This window comes from Phaseolus vulgaris, chromosome 1 (assembly GCF_051622355.1).
Source record: "Phaseolus vulgaris cultivar YP4 chromosome 1, ASM5162235v1, whole genome shotgun sequence".
NCBI lineage: Eukaryota > Viridiplantae > Streptophyta > Magnoliopsida > Fabales > Fabaceae > Phaseolus > Phaseolus vulgaris.
Genome location: NC_143498.1, coordinates 9,370,270 through 9,392,574, shown reverse-complemented (window position 1 = coordinate 9,392,574; position 22,305 = coordinate 9,370,270). Strand labels below are relative to the sequence as shown.

The 22,305-nt window shown below is 34.1% G+C and overlaps 1 protein-coding gene across 7 annotated transcripts; it reads right to left on the bottom strand.

Moving 5' to 3' along the window:
* Nucleotides 1–4,491: 4,491 nt before the first annotated feature.
* LOC137813463 (TOM1-like protein 3) lies at nt 4,492–17,636 on the bottom strand. Of its 7 annotated transcripts, none has more exons than XR_016519370.1 (10): nt 17,422–17,591; nt 16,828–16,990; nt 8,521–8,599; nt 8,161–8,259; nt 7,728–7,841; nt 7,216–7,352; nt 6,398–6,482; nt 5,704–5,789; nt 5,426–5,630; nt 4,492–5,298 (listed from the first exon to the last, which is right to left on the bottom strand). XR_016519370.1 is itself a non-coding variant. In XM_068615734.1 (10 exons), exons 2-10 carry the CDS (start codon nt 16,935–16,937, stop codon nt 4,665–4,667), a joined length of 1,539 nt encoding a protein of 512 aa, XP_068471835.1. In that variant the 5' UTR covers nt 16,938–16,990; nt 17,427–17,636; the 3' UTR covers nt 4,492–4,664. The 7 variants fall into 7 exon arrangements, 5 of the variants coding, with proteins under 5 accessions (XP_068471835.1, XP_068471837.1, XP_068471834.1 ...); XR_016519371.1 differs by having other exon boundaries at nt 6,401–6,482; nt 17,422–17,581; XM_068615734.1 differs by having other exon boundaries at nt 5,426–5,620; nt 17,427–17,636.
* Between the last annotated feature and the right edge of the window lie 4,669 nt (nt 17,637–22,305).

The window sequence follows — 22,305 nt, the reverse complement described above, 5'->3', positions numbered from 1 at the left end:
GCCAGTCACCGGAGTCACCGCAAGCTGCTGCTGTTCTCGTCGATTCCGCACCCGCAACCTCCCCTGCGTCGACGCACAGGGCATCTGCCGCCGAGACGCCGCTGACGGCGCACTCCCAACCCTACTCACAAGTCTTTCTTGGGCCAAGATGGGTCCAACACAGATTAGGTCATCTGACCATTCCTTCTCCTGAGCAATTAATGTGCCATTAAGACCAAGATGCTTTTCTGCACAACCACCTGATTGGGTCCCACTCACTTTAATACTCTCCTCTAGCTTTTTAGAAAAAACTGTTGGGTTTCCAAAGCTGGAAAAATTACCCATGTTGGACAAATTTACCCCACAGTTAGAATTGCAATTAGAATTGCAATCTACTCCACCTAACGTATCTAAAAAATTTCCGCAGTAAATATTTTTCCATGCGTCACCATCACCACCTAACATGCTTCCCTTCACCTTCGCAGGTAACTGAATTGTTTCCTCTTCTCCTTCCTTTGAAACAAACCCTTCACCTAGCTCCGATTCCAATGAGTTGACTGAACTACCTTCTCCGCATTCTTCCAGACTTGCTTCGGACTCCTCCTCGCGAACCATTCCCCATTGGTGATCAAGAAGTCGTTGCATAGCTAACGAAACTTCACTCTCTTCTTCAAAGGAAACGTTGCAAAACGTACCATTGATCTGCACTTGCTTTACCATCCTTGTGTCACTTCCTACTGGGATTCTGACGCGCAACCGAGCAAACTCTACTACCTCCCTAGTTACCGTGACATTGTCAACCTCTACTAACGCACCAACGAGAGACCCAACAGATTCGAAACACTGGTTACTCCAAAGTGCCAACGGAATACCTCTGCAACGGACCCAAACGAATTTTTTGCCAACTGCAAAGCTATCATCCCAAGGAACGATAGACTTAAAAATTCCGTCTAATAAATCTTTGTTTCCAGCAACTATCTCCTCTAACAATCCCGCTTCATCACAGGATAACAGCACAAACTTCTTCCCTAAGGACCTCAGCTTCACAGAATTAATTCCACTAAAAAAGAAACTTTCCTTAATGGACATAACGTTTTTTAACTCAATGAGTCTCCCTACGAAACATTCCTCCAGCCACTTGGTAGACTCCACTGCAACTTGAAAACAAACCACACTATTATCCATGGCCTTCTTAGAAGCAGACTCGTCGCCGTCCCTGACCACCTGAGCAAAAGTTCGTGGTGGATTCTTCTGCCTCCAAGTCATCCTAGCCTGTTCATTCTTCCTTTCACCACCCAACTCTGGTTTATGTGTTTCCTTCCTACTAAACTTAGGTAGATTTACCCGCAGCTTCCACAAACCTATCCAAATAGCATCTAGCATCCTCTCTAAGACGTGTGCATCCATCACCCCTTGAAATCTCACAAACCCGAACCGTCGATTTCCAGCGTCTAGCCTTCTTGAGATAAAGACGTCAACAACCCTTTCCCACCTCTGGAAAATCTTCCACATGTCCCTCTCCGCATACTTGTGAGGAAAATTTGTGAAGAAAAACTTCACTTCCGCCATGCTACTAGTTCTTTGGAGAATTCTTAAAGATTTAGGATTCTACATCTGTTTACAAAAACATATGCATTTTCTATTGATGATTTTTCTTGAATCTAGTTGTTTAGAACAAGATAAACACATTTTCCTATTGGACTTTGAAATTAAATTAATAAACAATTAAGTTGCTTCTAGAATTGCAAGATAAATTACAAGGCACAACCTGCAAAGAAAATAAAAGGAAAACAAATCAAATAAGAAAATTAAGTAAAAGTCGAGACTAGTTTATGAAAAATGGCAAAGACGTATAAGCAACTAAAACAATCTAATGTTACTTTTTTGCAAGTTTTCACACTTGGATTAAATTGGTGTCCAGTAACAAGCTTCTTAGAGTTTAATCTTGTTTGATTTCAAATTATATTTGCAATTTGGGTTGAGTTTTTGTTCTTAGATTCAACTTGCATTTATTTTGCTTTGTTACTTAATTCTAGAATTGTTCCTTAGAAATTTCCTTTTAAGTACTAGCTTTTAAAATTAAATTTAATTATAGATTGTCTTTTCTTTTCAAATCTTTAAAGTATTGTCATATTTATTGTTCAAGTTAACCAATTCTAGTTGAGTTTTTATTGATTATTATTTCTTCAAATTCTTGATTGGAATTGTGTTTTTTAACCATTATTTATTTGAGAATCACCAAAATCACAAGGTTTCATATTGCGTATTATATTACGTATTGTGGAAGCCTAAGTCAAACAACTCCTTTGGTGGCCTTAAACAATAAGAGAAATATAATTTCTCATGATGAGGATTGTAATTAAGGAAGAAGAGAGAACATCCATAACTAGTTTTCATAGTGGTCTAAACCTAGAGATTAAGAACAAAGTTGAGCTCTTAGCTTATAGAGACCTTAATGAATGAGTTCAACTATGTGAGAAGGTGGAACAACAAATAAAGAGAAAATATACCTTTACCAAGGATTACCACCTCACAACTTTAAAAAAAACTTTAAGAGGAGGGCTACCCTCCAAATCTATACCTAGGTTTGAATGCAAAGTAAAAGAAAAATATGAACAAAAGAACCTTTAAAGAAACTAGGACAAAAAACAACAAATGTTTTAAATGTCTTGGAAGGGGATATTATGCTTCCAAACATGCTAATAAAAAGGTGATGATTTTAAAACGACCCAAGACATTTATAGAAGTCTTGATTAATCTACATTTTTACCTAATGAAAAAGTTCTAAAATTTGAAGAAAGCTTGTTAATGATGAGAAAGCTTCTCGAAATAAATCAGATGAAGTAAAAAAACATAAAGAAAAAACATACTCAACAGAAGATATTAAGTTTTTTAAAACACTTGTTCTCTCATATTGGATAATACCTTTTGTTGTAATTATTATAGTTCAAAATCCGAGAAAAAGTTTGCATTAACTTCTAAACTTCGTCTAAAACCTTATAAATTCTAAAAAATTAAGTAAAATATTAGTATAATAGTTAATCAAATTTAGAAGCCTATTCTTAACTTGTATTGCAATTGTTTTATTAAAGGTTTTAAATTGTAGTCCATTCCCAACTTCATAGTGTTTGTTGATATTGAGAAAATTATAAACAAATGTAGCTTATATGATAATTTAATTGAATCACTTAACAAAATCACTAAATAAAAATTAATTTTTAAAAAAAAATAATAATGTTATTATATTGACTAAATTAGATACTATTTTAAAGACTAAAAAAATTATTGGCAAAGTAGTTTCTAAATTTATGAATTAGTCTTTAAATTGATATATAATTAGCTAATAAGGTTTTAGCTATTAACTAGTTTAGATTCTAAAATTGGTAATTAAAACTTTGGTAACTAATTAAATACCAATTGGTTAATTAGATATCAATTTAAAAACTAGTTTATAAATTTAAAAACTATTTTAAATACCAATAATTTTTTTAGTTTCTAAAATAGTATCTAATTTAATTAATATAATAACTAATTATTTTTTATCTCTAAAATTAGTTTCTATTTAATGATTTTTTAAGTAGTGTATTGTGATTGGTTAGAATATAGCACAAAAACTTAGATTTATTATGGCTAAAATAAAGTGGCTAACCATTTAGTATAACTACTTTTCTTCGTAATTAGTCTATTTTGAATTAAATTGTACTGAAGAAAATCTGTATAACTTGATTGACCTTTCAACTAGTAGTTCATGAAGATTTTAAAATTGCAACCGTTATCTAAGTCTTGCAGAATTAGTTTTAAGTCAATTACAAAGGAGACATTTGTATTGCTAGTTTGAAATCTATTTAACGTCGATAACTTTGGTAGTTAAAAACAATTTATGTAGCAAGAAATTTAAACATCGCTAACATCTATGGAATATGCTAACTTCAGAATAATGTAACTTATTATTTGAACCATGATAGTTAGAATCAATTCAAATAAAACTTAACATTGTCGATCGGATCATGACTCCGTTTTTTTTGTGAATTGTGAATTAATAGTTGGATTCTCGATTCGGTTTCGTTATTTTCGATTCAATCACATTTTGAAAATAAGATGAAAGATCGTGTTTCGTTTAATTTTTTCCAAAAATCTCAAAAAACTTAAAAAAAAACGAAGACAATCAATTTGCCTATAATCATTATATTATGTTTTGTAATTGTGTGGATGAAACATTTTAACTCTTTGATTTTATAAATTGAACATTTATTCATCTTACTTATTTTTATTTAAAAATATATTATATTTGATATATTATGTATCTTACTATTTATAATAAGATTTGATTCACTATTTATCTCATCTCGATTCTATAACCATGATTTCAACCCCATCGCTGAATTATTCATAGACCATGATCAAATACGGTGCTTAGCCTTTGCAGAAAAGTTTACCATAGCGTAATCAAAAGAAAAATTGAATAAGTCTCGTGAATCTAATATTATTGAAAACATGAGCAAACAATCAATATGAACAATATTCATGAATATATGCATCAATGTACTGATTAAACCGGATACAAAAACGGGAAGATCATACTAAAAAATTACCGAAGACCGCTAAAATGGGTCATTAGAGTGATCAGAAGCAAAACCTGATTCATAGCATTTATAAGTTGCTCCAATGAAAATACAAACAAAAACTTAAAATGGCCTACTGCTGGGTTTAGAAGGTGATGAGGTTTTGGATTTTGCAAAGTCAAGTAGATCCTTAAAAAGGACCTCTTCTGGCTTCTCTTGTTTGATTGGAGTAGACGAATTCAGAGATAGATTCTGGGTTTGTACCAACAAGTTGTCATTTGAGGAACTGGACCCAAAACTTGGATGAGACACACCTTGTTGCTCAGAAAACTGTTGTCTCGGATAAAACATTGAAGGGGGTTGTGGAAGGAAGCCAGGAGATTGTGTTTCCTGAGGAGTTGGAGTAAGGATTTCTGAGGATTTATTGATGACAGATGTTTCATCAGACACAGGCTGCTTGCTTAAACTTGGTGATGAGGTACTTGGGGAACAAGGCGGAGATGAAGACAGTGTTCTAGTGGTTGAGGCAGGATTATTGGAACTGGAATGAAAGGGTTCAACATAAGATGTTGGCTCAGAGAGTTCATGGGATTCTTCTATTTTGTACACATCACCACTGAGATAATCAATCATACCAGCATCAGAGGACACTGGTTTCTTTGGTGCAGGTGGTGGGGGAAGAATTCGGTTTATTCTCACTGCTTCTACCTTCTCATTGACTTGTTTCCGTCTCTGTGTATTAGTATCTCGTGATGACCTGCACTCAAGGTAATATAAAATGAATCATGCTTTAGACATGTAACCAACATGCTCTCATATAAGAGACATAATCCACTACGACAAAATAACTTCCAAAGAGTTCAATGTAAATACTGCAATTTCACCTATGGGCTAGTTGGGCAAAATCATCCTCTGACTCGTCGTCCTCTTCATTCTTTACATTTACAGGTGGCAGACTTGATGTTTCTACTCCTCTTGTGCCTGTAACAGGAGTTGCTTTTACAATGTTCTCATGTTGATTAAGAACTTGTTGAAGACTGTCATTCAGTGCCAACCCCTGACATAAAAGTTGCTCATCCCTAAAAATAACTAAACATTTAAGTTATTCTCGTTAATTACTCTGACAAAAAATGGAATTGGTCTTCTCAAACAATATTCTTACACAGTCTCATTCACAAGAAGCATGACACGCTTTTGGTAAGAACGACACTGGTCAACAAGGTCAACAATCACCTCCTGCTTCACAACCTGCATATTTTGTCCAGAATTTTAAAAAAGCAATTAATATTCATTACTTGCTATTTCTACTTTGTGCTAGACAATAAGTTAAACTGAGAAATAAAAATAAATAAATTTTTAAAGATAATGAAACTTAAATTTGATAAATATTCATTAAATCAACTCATGACTTATCCAAATAAAAAAACATTACAACAAATTATTTCAAAAATGAATAGCAGTACTAAAAAGTTTATTAAAAATTAATTATTATAAAAAAATCTAAAATTACAATTAAACAATAATAATAATACCTTTTTGAGGAAACACAAATTTCATTTATATAATATAACTTATGTAGTTATATCCTTCTATTTATCATTTTACATTTACCAACTAGTTTACAAAATACTTTTAATTCAATAAGCTAGCTTATCAGTTTGGAACTTATAACTTCGGAACTTAGCTAATAGCCAACTTATCAACTACCAGTCAGCTTAAAAGTTAGTTTTGCCCAACAACCCTAAATAACAACTTCAAAATTTCAAAAATATATTTTTCATAAACAATAATAACAGAATAGAGATAACGTAGCTAGTCAGATAGTAGACAAAGGACAACAATATAAAAAGTTATACCACCTCGGGACTTTTAGGATCCAAGGCATTAAGAATTTCACTCAATACATCTGCTAGTCCTTGAGCATTCTGAATCTCTGGCAAACTGATAACAAGAAAGTTCAGGGGATAAACACCAATACAACTTAAGACGGTGAATCTCCATGCAGTTAGATGCTACTCTACATTTATTATAAAATAAAATAATTTCCTCCTAGGTCCCTTGTGAGACATGCGCAGAAGTTGCCAATGGAAGAACTTCATGAGTGTGGAGGCAATGAAAATTTCATTATTAGGCAAAAATAATCCAAAAGTAGGTTTGTTCAGATTTATGAGAAATTTCGTTTTTTTTATTAATTTTAAAACCATGACCATAAACAGCAGGAAAGGAGTGAAAGATGATAAAATGACATTGAAAAATATTCTGTAATTGATAACAATTTGATATGCTAGGATGTGATATAAAATACAAAGAACTAACCTCAATTTATAGTACAGTAATACTAGATTGCTAATCCTAATTAAATATTAAAATAAATTATGAAATATAAGAAAAAATGGAAACAACTCAAATGAACCTCTAAAGTATGCTAGAGTATTTAATTTTCTAATTCTAAGTAAGATACAATATTGTGATCCATTTTCTAGATATTCTAAAACTTTACATAAAATTGGGTTTATAAGGTGGAGAAACCAACTTTGTTAATCTCATACACAATGTGCAATGACTAAACTTATTAGCCACGAAAAACAAAGGGTTTCTTTTATCAGCAAGAAACCTTAAACCCTAAAACAAATAAAGGTTACTACAGTGAGAAAAAGATGCAGTTAAAGAGTACCTAAGGCCAGATGCTTCAGACTGAATAGCAGCAGCAGCATATTCTTCTGCAGCAATATGAGCAACTGACTGGGTTTGTGGAGGAGTGAAGAAAGGAACACTATTCTCTTCTCGTGGGGGAAATTCAACACCAGCAGACTGCCGGTTATTGAGGAAGTGCATAGCAAATACAAAATATCAATGTTTTACTAAGAAAATTCAACATTACAACAACTTAGTATAAATATTCTGGGAAGGGCACGAGGAAACACTGATGACAAGTGAAAAATCAACTGACACATGTGCTGCAGAGATACAGAAAAAGTTGTTGAATGAATGAAAAAACTCTCAAAAGCATGTTCCAGACAAGTGTAAAAAATTAACAACAGTCCAAATGAAACATTGTCATTCAGCACAATACGAATGTACATCATAGAAAATTAAAAATGTCAATATGTATCAGTTTACAATAGTAATGCCACTTGAAAAACATAGAATAACACTATAAATGTCTAAATTTACAAGAGTAATCACCTTTAATTCATTATATGCTGCATGGTATTGGGGATACCTTCCATTTGGTCCACCAAAAGCTTCTTGCCATGTATCAATCAAAGTCAATATCTTTTCCCTCACACTTAAATCAGGCTGTACAATATTAAAACTTGATGAGAAAGTTTTCCCTTTCAAACATACCGTTGCAGAAATTATAGTAAATTATAAAAGAAATATGTAAAGAATAGTTCGCACTTGACACATCCAAGTCAAGCTGTAAACTAAGTTGGTCAGAGTACAAAAACTCATTGAAGTCTGTTGTGGGGTACATTATAGGTAAGTAACCCCTGCAAGCACTCATTGAGCCTAGGCCTTACCGTGACTCTAGGATGGGACTGTGACCCTGACCCTAAAAATTTTCTCTTAAAAATAACAATAATAGAAATCTTCAGTATCAAAAGTCCAAAGATACCTTCTTCTTCACTATTTTAACCATGTCACGTAAGATATCCCGCTCAATGATCTGTTGAAATACACTGTCACCACAATTTTTACTAAGGGTTTCCAGTGCCTACATAAAATATTTGAATACAAAATATCCATGTCAGGTAATCATAGTTTTTTATGTTATCATCATTTGGAAGCAATTTAATTATATTATCTTTCATGCAGACAGAATGACATGTTTGAGGACTTTTACTTCCATTTGCAAAAATTTAGTAAAATAGAATATAACATAATTCATTATATCAAAGTGAATGAAATGCTTAATAACTTTGAAGAATTAAAGTACTGACAAAAAAGGAAAGTTGTAATTTGAAAAAATACTGACAAAAAGAGCCAGAAGTTGAATTTTGGGATTTTTACTGCTCAATTGCTTCTTAAGTATCTTTATTGCATCCTTTGCTTGCCTGCAAATTCAATCAGTTCATCAACAAAGATGAGGGTTGAAGCAATTTAATACTTGAGATCAAAAGAAAAAAAAGTAATATAAACTCAAAATAGCCTTATTCGGCTTTCAGTTCTCCTATTTCAATGAAGGTATAGATTTCAAATATGTTATAATCATAGAAATAAGGAACCAATCCTATATAATCAAAGTCATCAAGATTATATATATATATATATACACACACACACACATATATATAAATAAAGCACCCTATTGTCTTAGAAATACACAGTTTCAACTTAATGTTTCCCTCTTCCCTAAAAATTTAACATAGTATTAGAGCCTTTGTCAAAACTGTTAGATTGGTAGACCCACTCTCTTGAAAGGATTTCTTTCTCTTTTTATGAGAACTCTTCCAAGTTCACATTCACTATTTTGGAGCTGCCTAACCTTTGTCAAGGTCACCTCCTCCCTACACTCGAACAATCTAATACAAGTCTAGAAGTTCTAGACCATCTCTTTGTGGACAAGTTTTGATGATTTTTGATAAATGTAACTAAATATATGGGTCTTGGCCCATCTCTTTGTATCTTCTTTGTATTTGAGACATTTGTAAATATACATGCTCCTCTGTTGTAGTAGACACACAGGGAGATTATTTTTGTCTCTCACCATATATCTCAACATGGTATCAGAGCCCTTCAGAGCCTAGCTTAGCAGGGTGTTTAGCCTCGTGTCACCCATTATTGCATTCTCCATTGTCCCACATTTGAGATTTCCATTCCTTGATGTGGATGGGTGTGCTGAAGAGCTCATATCGACTAGATATAAGGCCAAATTATAGTATATAAGTGGGTGAAAACCTCACCTTACAAGCCAATTTTGTGAGATTGAGTTAGACTTAAATCAATTTTCTTAAGATGGTAGTTGAACCTAAACTAGATTTATGCCTTTCAAAAGGACCCACTGTTCATTGGTGTAAAATTCTTTTCGGAAATCGAGTTATATTTTGATTTATGGCCTCCTTCGCCACCTCCTTATTGTTGTCTCTACCACTGTTGTCATCATCACCATTGTTGTTGTCATTTAAACCAGAGAGACCATTGTCCGAAGTGCCTCTACCAAACAATCACCACGTCGCCGATCCTGAATCCATCGAAGCAACAACATGCCTTGCTTAGCGTTGTGTCTAGCCTCCTTTCTGGCCTCGATCACAAAACATCGATCTTGTCACATTGTCCTCTTTCCCGATATGGTCTTGCTTCTAATCGGTGATCAGTTGACATTTCTCACTTTATTTGGGGACGTTCTCACTTTTTAAAGTTGTTTTCTCTCTCCTAGTGGTGCTTGGTCTAATTCTTCCAGTTTTACTAAGTACGTCAATGTACCCTTGTCCATTAACAAGCTAGACAAAACCAATTATGACACTTAGGCATCTGATTTGAAGCTTTAGCTTAAAGCTTTGGCTTAATAGCCAAAATTATGTTAATCATCTTACCCAACAGCAACCTCCATTGATGAAAAAGATCACCCTCACTGGTCTCAGGTTGATGCTCAATTCTACATCATTCTAAATTTGACCATCAATCCTTCCCTCAGACAAATATTTCATGCCCATGAGACATGTTTTGGAGTTTGGGAACAAGCTCAACTACTGTACACAAATGACACTCAACATCTCTATGGCGTTTGTCAAAATTTGTTTAATGTTGTCGCTCCCAAATCTCTTGATGATTCCATGGTTGAATATTTTGGCAAAGTTCATGCTCTCTTACATGATTTTAATGAACTATTGCCTCCCATATCCACTCTTGCTCAAAAATTAGAACAATGCCAAACTTTCTTTATGTTGATGGCTTTATATGGACTTCCCAAAGAGTATTCGGTTGTTCGGGATCAGATTTTTGGATCCCTAAATGTGATCTCTTTGACCTTTACTTGGTCCACCCTTTTCCATGTGCCATGCAAGTCATCTACTAAAATACCTTCTATCTCTCAACCCCTCTTTAGCATTGGTATCTCAGCGTGATGAGCTCAAATGGTCTTGGAAACCTGGCAAGAGTCATCCTAAATGTAATCATTGCCACAAACTAGGCTATATGATTGATCGATGTTATGTAGTGCATGGTTGTCTTGCTCAATCTACTGTTGTTGCCCAAACTGCTCCATCTCTATCCCTTGTTATAGGCCCCCTGATTCACCTATCTTCCATGACTTTAAGAAATGGTATGAAAAACAACCTCAGACATCTGGTTCCATTACTTTTGTTGCACACACAAGCCCTTTGTTTTGGTCTCACTCAATCCACTTATCTCGGCCCTTGGGTGCTTGACTTTGTGGCCACTTATCACATCTCTAGTAATAAGTCTTTTTTCTCTTCCCTTTCCACTTCTTATTTTGTACTATCTGTCACCATGACTAATTGTTCTCAAGCTCCATCTCATGGTGTTTGTACTATTCATCTTTTCCCTTCCCCTTCCATTGACAATGTTCTTTATGTCTCTAGATCTCAATTTAATTTACTATCCATTAGTTGTCTCACTCATTCCTTTGATTGTGTCATTCTTTTAATAAAGACTCCATTTTCTTTCAAGACCGGTGTTCAAGACTGATGATTGGCACCAAATGTGAATCTCATGGCCTTTACCATCTTTGGACCTCTGGTCATGTTAGCTCGGTGGTGGATTTTTCTTCTCTCAGCCATGCTCAGTTGGATCATCCTAGCCTCGCCAAACTGCAAAAAGTCCCAAGTTTGTCTAGGTTGTCTACCTTGTCTTGTAAATTGTGTCATTTAGGCAAACATAGTTATAGTCCTTTTCCGAAGAGTGTCTCCAATAAAGCTTTGTCTGTTTTGCTTTGGTTCACTCACATTTGAGGATGAGTCATGTTAAGTCCAATTTAGGATTTCAATATTGTGTAACTTTTATTAATGACTATTCTCGGTGTACTTGGTTATTCGTAATGAAAAATTGTTGAGTTGTTTGCTATTTTCCAATCCTTTTACAGTGAAATTAAAAATCAATTTGGTATTTCCATTCGCACTTTTGGTAGTGACAATGCTCGTGAGTATCCTTTTCATTCCTTTCAAACTATTATGGTTTCACATTGTATTCTTCATCAAACCACATGCATATAGATCCCAAAAAACTAGAGTTATCGAATGCAAGAATAGACATCTTACTAAAACAACTCAAACCCTTTTAGTTTGTGACCAAGTTCCTCAACAATTTTGGGGTGATATTGTTCTCACTGTGTCCTATCTCATCAATCGCGTGTCATCCTCAATTTTAGATAACCCATACCTCCTCGAGTATTCAAGTCTACATGCTTTGTCCATATCCATACTCCAGACCTTGATAAGTTATTTGCTCAATCTCACAAATGTGTCTTTTTAGGTTTTTCTCAATCTAAAAGAGCATATACGTGTTTGTTACCTTCCCTTTCATCACTATTGTTACCTTCTTTGAGTCTTCTCTCTAATTTACGTCTACTTCTCTCCTCTCTAATAGTCCAACTAGCACGGTCACCACCCCTCTTGCCTTTGATACCACAGTTGTGTATGATGTACCACTTGATCCATCATCTTTGCCTCCTCTTTGAGTGTACCATTGCATTGCCAAAAACATCTACACCGTCCAGTTACGCCATTTACAAACTTTCCCTTGGTGGCACCTCCTTCGTCCCCTCTGGCCCCATCACTTAAGTCTGATCTTCCCATTGCTCTTCATAAAGGTACATGTTGCACTCGTAATCCTTTACCTCATTATATTGCTATAAGCTATCATCGATTGTCTCCATCCCTTTTTACTTGTCTTTCTTCTATTTCTTCTCTATCAATTCCTAAAACTATAAGTGATGCTTTTGCCCACCTTGGTTGGAAACAAACTATTATTGTTGAACTGTGTGTTCTTCAGAATAGTGGAACTTGGGATATTGTTCCTTTGCCTTCTGGAAAAGTTGTTGTTGGTTGTAAGTAGATCTTTGCTATCAAAGTTGGTCCTAATGGCACTATTGATTGACTCAAATCTTGCTTGGTAGCCAAAGGTTATACTTACATATTCATATTGGACTATGGTGACACATTCTCTCCCATTGCCATGATGGCTTTTGTGCAATTATTCCTTCTAATGGTTGCTCTTTGTCATTGGCCCCTTTATCAATTAACAACAACATTCAAAGAAGAGAAAGCTCCACAAGAGGTTATTGGCAAAGCAACTTAAGATCAAGGTATGACAACTCTAATGTGAAACGCTACAATTATGAGAAGTTGTCCTTACACTTCCAAATGTAGAGCACCTAGAAACAATAGTATTGAAGAGAATGCAATTATATTGAAGAAATAAGTAAAGAAGGTGACACCTTACTTATGGCTTGCATGAATAATGAAAGAATTGAAGATAATAGTTGGTACCTAGACACTAGGACAAGCAATCACATGTTATGAAATTCGGACACACCTCTTAAATGGTGTGTCCCTATGTCCGACACATAACAGACACTGACACACCTACGACACATATCGATGAAGTGTCAAATTCAAAAGACATTTTTTAGGTCTTTGACCATTCTAACACAGTTCCAACACAAATTTTAGAAGGATACAATGATTTTCTAAATATAAGTTTCTAATATGATTATAGAAATAAGGAACAAATCCTATATATAATCAAGAATATTTAGAATATATTATTATATATGTATTATTGGGAATGTTTTTATTTAATCTCCTATCATATCTTCATATAATGTGAATTTTTTTTAAAGTTGTTATTTGTCTTTAAATGAATTTCAACTAAAGTGTCTTTTTCAATGATGATGATCAAGAAGGAGATGAAATATCTTAAATGAACTATATTTTCTTTTCACTTTTGGATTTTTTTCTATTTGACTAACATTGTTCATAGATGATTTTGAACACATAAATCTTGATTGTCAATTTATATAATTCATAATGATTTAATTTATATAGATTTGTGTCCCTATGCCCTACATTTTGGAGATTACATGTGTCAAAGTGTATGTATCATGTCCGATATCGATGTCAATATCTGTGCTACATAGATCATATGTGCAGACATGGAGTGTGTTTGTGGAGCATGATGAATTAGTGAGCGACAATGTGGCCTTTGTAAATGAATCCAAGATAGAAGTGAAATTAAAAGATAATGTTCTTAATTGTCTAAAGAATAGTCTTCAATTTATAATGTTTTCAATGATGATGATCAAGAAGGAGATGAAATGTCTTAAATGAACTATATTTTCTTTTCACTTTTGGATTTTTTTCTATTTGACTAACATTGTTCATAGATGATTTTGAACACATAAATCTTGATTGTCAATTTATATAATTCATAATGATTTAATTTATATAGATTTGTGTCCCTATGTCCTACATTTTGGAGATTACATGTGTCAAAGTGTATGTATCGTGTCCGATATTGGTGTCAGTATCTGTGCTACATAGATCATATGTGCAAACATGGAGTGTGTTTGTGGAGCATGATGAATTAGTGAGCGACAATGTTGTTGAACCAAGTGGTGTTCAAGCTTTGAAGAATCCAAATCCTTTGAATGATGTTGAAGCCTTTGCTGTGCTTGATGTTGTTGTGCTGGTTTAGCTTAATTCTGGGGTAGTTTGGATGTTGTAATCCACCCTTTGATTAAATCTAAAACATAGGCATTCTCAATCTTTGTGAAAGTAAAATGTTTTCAAACTAAGTTAAAACAACCTATTGTTTTGTCGAAACAACCGATTGTTTATACTTAGGTGTTTTGAGAAAAAGATTGAAAACTGTTTTTAAAATGGTTGAACTGTTAAGAACCAAAACAACCGATTGATTCGAGAAAACAACCGATTGTTTGTTTTGGGACCATAACAGAAAAACTGTTTTATCTTTGACTGAGCTTTAAATGATTTAACTGCTTACGCTCCAGTCATTAAATGCTTTGACCAATCTTTAAATGCAATTTAAGAGTTTGTTAAGATTTGATAACAAACTACATCTTTGAATATATTCAGAAAAACAGTTTTTGACAATTAATCTTTGATAAGTTTTTGCTAAGAGCTTTTGAGTTTTTCAAAGAGAGCTAAGATTGCTAAGAGTGTGTGATTGATCAAAGTTGTGGAATAGGATTCTGCTTGTATTAATTTCAGATTATCTTCTGTAACAAGTGTAATCCTTGTTTTCTCTGTAAAGACAAGTTTCGTTTCTGTGTTTGCTAAGATTGGTTGTGTGTTCTTGAGGGGATCGATCAGCAATCTTGGTGTAGGTGTGTTGACCAAGGAGGGTGTGTTTCTTGAGGTGTTCAAGGTCATTCTCTTGGTTGTTGTGTAAGTGATCAAGGTGTGGTTGCTTAGTGGATTTCCTCAGGGTTTCTGAGAAGACTGGATGTAGCTCTGGGTTTGGAGTGGACCAGTATAAACAACTGTGTACAATCTCTCTATCTTTAACTCTTTAAATTCAGTTTTATTTTGTTGTTTACTGGTATAAACAACCGATTGTTTCTGTGAAACAACCGATTGTTTTTCTGGTACTGCAGCTTTTGCTTGCTGTTTTGGCGAACTGAATTTCTGAATCAATTGTTTCTTGAGATAATTTCATTCTTGTTTTAAAAGTTTACGAAAATCCTCTTTAAACAATTCACCCTCCCTCTAGTTTAAAGCCATCTATTCTAACAAATGTGGCCTTTGTAAATGAATCCAAGATAGAAGTGAAATTAAAAGATAATGTTCTTAATTGTCTAAAGAATAGTGAGCATCAATTCATCTAAAATATTTATTACATGCCAAATATGAAAAGTAATATCTTGAACCTAAGGCTTCTCCGCGAGAAATATTATGACATCCACTTCAAAGACAATAACCTTTCTATTAGAGATAATGCAAGTAACTTGATTCCTAAGGTGCCAATGTCAAAAACCAGAATGTTCATGCTCAACATTCGAAATGAAGTCACAAAATGTCTCAATGCTACAAGGAAGCTTCTTGGCTTTGGCATCTTTGATTTAGGCATCTCAATTTTGGAGAATTAGAGTTGCTCACTAAAAAGGAAAGGATTACCTTTCATTACTAACCCTGAAAAAGTGTGCAAAGGATTTCCATACGGAAAAAGCTTTCCAAAAAATCTAACCCAAGAGTTAAAAGGCCATAGGAACTTATACATACTATTATAAATAGGGGATTATTTGGATAAAAATATTCTAATATCTCTACAGTAATTAGAAAAAAATATCCCTAGCATATACAGGTTCATTTGAGCTTATTTTATTTCCCTGAGAGAATGTAGCTATTACAAATAGAGGAGTTGAGAATGTAATCAATATTTCTTTTCTCCCTCTCATTATTCAAGTTGGTATCAAAGCTCATGCGCATACCCCTCTGCTACCACCCTTGAAGACAATGGTGGGATAGAAAGTCTGTGAGTTTTCTCAATTACTTTGGCAAAATTTACTCCTATGGGCCCTAATGATCTCCCAAATGTGGTGGACCCTATTGGTTTGATGGTCGGAATTATTTGCAGTGGAGCCAATACACTTTGAGGATTATAACAGGACAACCAAGATCAAATCACATTGATGGTGGAGGATTAGGATTCAAATGACCCTAGGTTTGAGATTTGGAATAATGAAGATTCACTGATTACGACCTAGATGTGACGTTCCATGGTTCCAGAGCTAAGTTAAAATTATATATTTTATTCCTCTAGTAAAGAAATTTGGGATGACCTAAATAACACCTTTTCTTTGAAAAAGGATTTTGCTACTTGTGACAATGAAAGCAGGGTATTTAATACCAAACAGAATTCTCCATCTATATTGAAATATCATAGATTTTTTGAAAGGTTAGTAGATTGAACTAGATAAATACCGAAATTTTGAAGATGTGGAATAGATACCAAATAAAGGAGGTATTGTCCAATAACACGAACCATAGTGCTTGACTATTCCAATTCTCTAAACAGCACAGAAGAATTCGTAGCAAAGAAAGAAGAATGGAGTTCTCCAAAACATAGTATAACCAGTAAAAGCAGAATGGAGAATATTTATTTCTAAAAGAATCACTAAAAGATTTACTTTTTTGTAGTGCTAGATTACTCAAATATAATCATAAGCATAGTGAACAAAATACAAGGCCAGTCAAGCAACTAGTTTCCTGTTCATTTCTTGATTGGAAAAAAATAATCTGCCTAAAGCATATATAATCGAGTAGAATAATGGGTTAAAGAAATAAAATAAAACAAGAGATACCCAGGGTCCATATTGATGATATCACACAACTCTATGTTAATTGCCCAGTCTGGTCCAATCAGCATGTCACTGGTTGCCCTCTCAGCACAGGCTGATGCATTGTTAGCCATTTCTGTCTCCCTCCCTCCAGTCAAACTCAATCCTCAAATTTAATTCAAATCTTCTGTAAATTCGAACACAAAATCATTTAATTAACAATACTAAGCCAAAGTAAAATCACTAAAAATCACACACCAAGAAATAAAACTTCAGACTGCACCCTAGACAATACCCGTTTTATATGATCAGAGGTTTCACTCACAAACTACGATTCAGACGAACAATTTTAAATTGAAAAAAGTAAAAGAATGCAGAAGAAAGGATCTACCTTGTTAGGCAAAATTATAATTGTAAACACAAACTCAATCAGCAATTTAGCTCAAAATAACAACAATAACGTTCTTATTATTAAAAATTATAATAATATTGTCGAACTGGAGAAATCTAAAAGCCTGAGAAAACATGAAAACTTTGTGAACGGAGCAATCGAAATTTCTCCGTTAGCAATCGGAAAGACAAAGAGCAAATAGATCATAATGACTAGAAATTAGCTACCTTACATGATCAGATGAAAAACCCGTCGAATAGAATTGAAAATGTAAAGCGAATCATGAACGATTCGGATAATTGAAGGAAGAATAAGGAAACCACTGCTCCGGGATTGGGAAATGGGGATTTTTGGCGTCTCTATCAAGTGTGTGTGGGTTTGCTTCACTTTTTTTTTTCTTTTTTGCCATTTCTTATTCAACTTTTCTTCGAAAATATTAATCGATTTTTTATATTGGGGATTTTGAATATGATGGATGAGGTTATTTTTTTTTTTTATTAAAATGGGGTCTGTTTAAAAAAAATTACAAATTTATGCAAGTCGTGCAAATTCGACACGATTTCGTATGCACAAATCGTCCATGTCATACTGAAGTCATGTCAACTTGACACGACTTCTGTCGCGTCATATATTTTATTTATTCTATTTTATTGTTTATATTATTGGGTAGTAAGTTATGTAATGTTAAAAATTAATTTGATATATAATTATTTAAGAGTGTTAGTTTTAAGGAACAAAAATTGGATAATCGTGTATGGATCATGTCCGGATAATCAGCTTATTCGTCATTAACTCCTGAGGACATTGTCGTCGGACATGGTTTCCCACTAGCCAAAAAGTATATTTTGATATTTAATGTCTCATGTATGCAAATTTTTTGATATTTTGATATTTAATGGCGCCGGACATGATTCATACACGATTATCCAATTTTTTGTTCTTTAAAACTAACACTCTTAGAAAGTAGTTATGTATCAAATTAATTTTTAGCATTACATAACTTACTACTCAATATATAAACAATAAAAAAAATGACATGGCACGACTTCAGTATGATGTCGTAGAAGTCGTGCCAAGTTGACATGACTTCAATATGATGTGGCAGAAGTCGTGCCAAGTTGGCACGCCTTCAGTATGACAGGGCAGAAGTCGTGCCAAGTTGGCACGCCTTCAGTATGACAGGGCAGAAGTCGTGCCAAGTTGGCACGCCTTCAGTATGACAGGGCAGAAGTCGTGCCAAGTTGGCACGCCTTCAGTATGACAGGGCAGAAGTCGTGCCAAGTTGGCACGCCTTCAGTATGACAGGGCAGAAGTCGTGCCAAGTTGGCACGACTTCAGTATGACATGGCAGAGTCGTGTCAAATGTGAACGATTTGTGCATATGAAGTCGAGCCGAATTGACACGACTTGCCTAAATTTGTAATTTTTTTAAATGGACCTCATTTTGGTAAAAAACAAAAAAAATAACTCCATCATGATTAAAAACCCTCTGTATTGATTATGTTCCGTCGAAAATATTGTATAAACTATTATACCATAAAAACATTGAAAAAGAAACTAAAGAGTGTGAGAAGTAACGTGACAAATAGGAGTTAAGAGAAATATTATGTTAAAAAACTAAATTAATTAAGATAAATAGGTTTGAAACAGTCATTTAATCAATTAGAATTATTATTATTATTATAACTTAATTAATTTTAATGATAATTACTTTTAAAATTATACATGAAATACTTTTTATTTGTTTACTTTGTTAAAATTTGATGTTTTGTAGGATTTTTTTTTTTTACGCAAAATTTATTAATAAACATTATGGACACTATTGAAAATATAAGTGTTAATCATGTTAAGGTTGTTTTGTATATTGGTAATAAATAATTTGGTCTCATCCTTCTTGTTAACTATACATTGGTATTTTTTTTAAATCATAATACACTCATTGTCACAAAATTGATTTATGTTAAGTAGGTGGTCTTTCACATTGTCTAACAACAAGACATCATTTATAAAAAAAAAAGTTTTAGACTTAATCAACCACCAATGAGTCTCTCATGTTGGTCTCTTCCAAAAATTACTTTTTTTCCTTTCTTTTTCTAGAGTCTCTTCCAAAAATTACCTTTCTTCCTTTCTTTTTCTAGAGTTTTTGGAGTATATGTTTTTCTCCCATCATATGCCATGAGCAGTCACTAAGATATGTAGGTACTATGATAGATGTCTTCTTTATTGGATTAAGCACATGTACAAGAAAAATTATCTTTTTTTAGGTACGCATATTTGTTTGGGTCCTCTTTTGTTGGCTTTCTTCCATTGATCCTTACTAAGGACTCCATTGGATGATGTTCCTACTGGCAGTCTAATAGAAGATTCATGAAACAAAATTTTCTAAAAGCATTATTTTCTGATAGCAGACCGTCTATCATCTGGCTATTATCAACTTATAAATGTTTCCTACCCTGACTTTCTCTAACCAAGAGCATTTCCTTCTTAACCTTTTCAAGGTATGTGTTTTTTTTATCTCAAGGTCATATTTCAGTTCCTAGTTTTCACCACACGAGACTTTTTTGGTTGTTTAGAGCTTAGTAATTTCATTAGAGAGGTTTTTCTACATATTGTTTTTTCTTATCAACAAAGAATTAATAGAATAAAAAGAGATACTTTAGGGGTGTTCCAATCCTTATACAAAAGTCACTCCTAATTTAAGCAATCCACATAGCAAAGCAAAGCTAAGTGACACACCACTAAAGTCAAGACTCTTAAACTATTTCAAGAGCCCAACCCCAAAAATCTGGTTCTGTATAAAAACTAGCAAAAAAGAAAACATGATGGCTAGCTAGCTGCTGGAAAATTAACAAGCTAATGGATAGGTGTTAAATACACCCTCCCTTCCCATTACATCATTTCAAGACTAACCACAACAACTACACCATTTTTATTGCCAAAGTGACACCCGACCTCTGCTACCAATCTACTTCCATGACCACTTCACTACCTTGAATCACAACACCCTTCACTTTCTTAATTCTTCATACTTCATGTCATGACTTGTGTACATAGAAACATGGTTTGTCCAATATATCACTTATGAATTGGCTTTGGACTTGATACAACAGGAGGGCCTCATGGAAGCTCGATCACCATTTGTTGGTCCTGTTATGGTCTGCATGCTTCTCACAAGGCAACACCAAATCTGCACCAATAAGATTCAAGCACTCCAGTTGCTCGTCTATTTGTCTGCAAAGTAAGAAAGTTCAACCTGCCCTGCACATTTGATTGCTGCCTACACCAGAGCCTAGGCTCCACATGGTTTCATCTGAGGATTTTTCACAGATTAAGCAGCACAACAACTAAGGCAACCATGGTACCTATGACTCCAACAACTCCACACGCTTGCACCAATAATGCACCAAAACTCAACTTTAGATTCAGCACCTCAGCTAGTTCCCCACCCAATATTCAGTTTCACGTAAACCTTTCTGAGAGGCCTGATACTTGGTCTTGTAGACACCAAAAACTGTTGCATGAGCAAGAAGTTGGTGATGACTAACCAAATATGGCTCTATTGCAGAATCACCACCAGTGTAATTTGAATTCATCCAAGCAGAACAACGACCTAGTGCCATTCGTCCATTTGCATAGCCAAATAGGCTGTAACTCCATGGTTCGTTCAATGTAACCCAATACTTCACCCTATCACCAAATTCTTTGAAGCAAAGTTCAGCATAGTCTTGATAGTCTTTCTCAAGAAATGAGACCGGTCTATATCCACCCAAAACCAGCACAATCCTGCACACAAGATAAGCATAACAATGATGAAAACCAGACAAAGACGGTCTGCAACCACAAACAACACCTCCCATGCACCAACTTCAGCGCACATATGTTATTTTGACTCTTGTTCCAATTAAGAATTAGTGAGGCAGCAAAGCCTTCAACGTTAAGAACTACCTAGGTTGCCATTAAGCAGCAATACTTTCACCATTTGCAGCATAAAATTAGTTTTATACCTGAAAGCTGCTCCTAAAAATAATGCTACTAAATGGTTTAACTCTTAACATCCCAACTTCACAACTCCACCACTGATAAAAAACTTTCCAAAATCATTTTAATCATTAATCTTATTTGAAAAATGTATTTTCTAAGATTTAAGAATGTAAAATAAGATTTGAAAACATATAAGCAGTTTCATAAAATATTCTTTGAATGTAGAGGTTGAGTATAGACACTCTCTAATACAACAAACTTCCTGATGACTATAAGACAAAGTGATAGTTATTGAACTTAAAGCTTTGATGTCTTTAAATCCATGAAGATTACTTGAAGGTTGGGTTGCTACTTGTGGGCATGGGTTATAGGTAGATTAGAATTTGTCAATCCACTCTTAGCTTAATCCAAAATTGGATCAATCAAGTTCTTTCAAAAGAAAAGTGTTTTTCAAAGTAGTGAAAAACAACATGTTGATTTATCGTTTCAATCGGTTGTTTTACACTTAGTAGTTTTGAAAAGGATTTGAAAAGGTTGAAATTGGATGACCTAACCGTCAAGGCCAATTCAATCGGTTGAATCGAGTTTTCAATTGATTGTTTTTTGAAAAATCTCAACATAATTTGTTAAGTCTGGTAAATCTGTTTTCCATGATTCTAAATTATTTTGGCCTTTGATTAAAAGTCTTAAACAACTATTTTTGAGACTATATAATTGGTGTTTACATCTCTGAGAAGAAGATATATTAGGTTACCAAAAAGATTAAAGTTTTTCAAGATTGCTTAAGGTTTTGCTTTGTTTAAGAGTGGAATAGGGAACTGCTGTAATCCTTTTTTATCAGGTGTGATCCTTCCTTTTCTTACTTGTATTCGTTTAATATTTGTAAAACTTAAGGTACTGGTGTCTACAGTCAGAGGGTGTTTTGACTTGAAGTGAATTGTGTATCAAAGAGGGTGAGTGTTCTTGAAGGGCTCAAGATCACCTCTTTGGTGTTTGTGTTTTGTAATCTAGGTTTGATTACGTAGTGGAATACCCAGTGATTTCTGGGGACTGAATGTAGCTCTTAGTGTAAGAGTGAACCAATATAAATTTGGCTGTGTGATTCTCTCTTTTCCTAATCTTTGTTATAT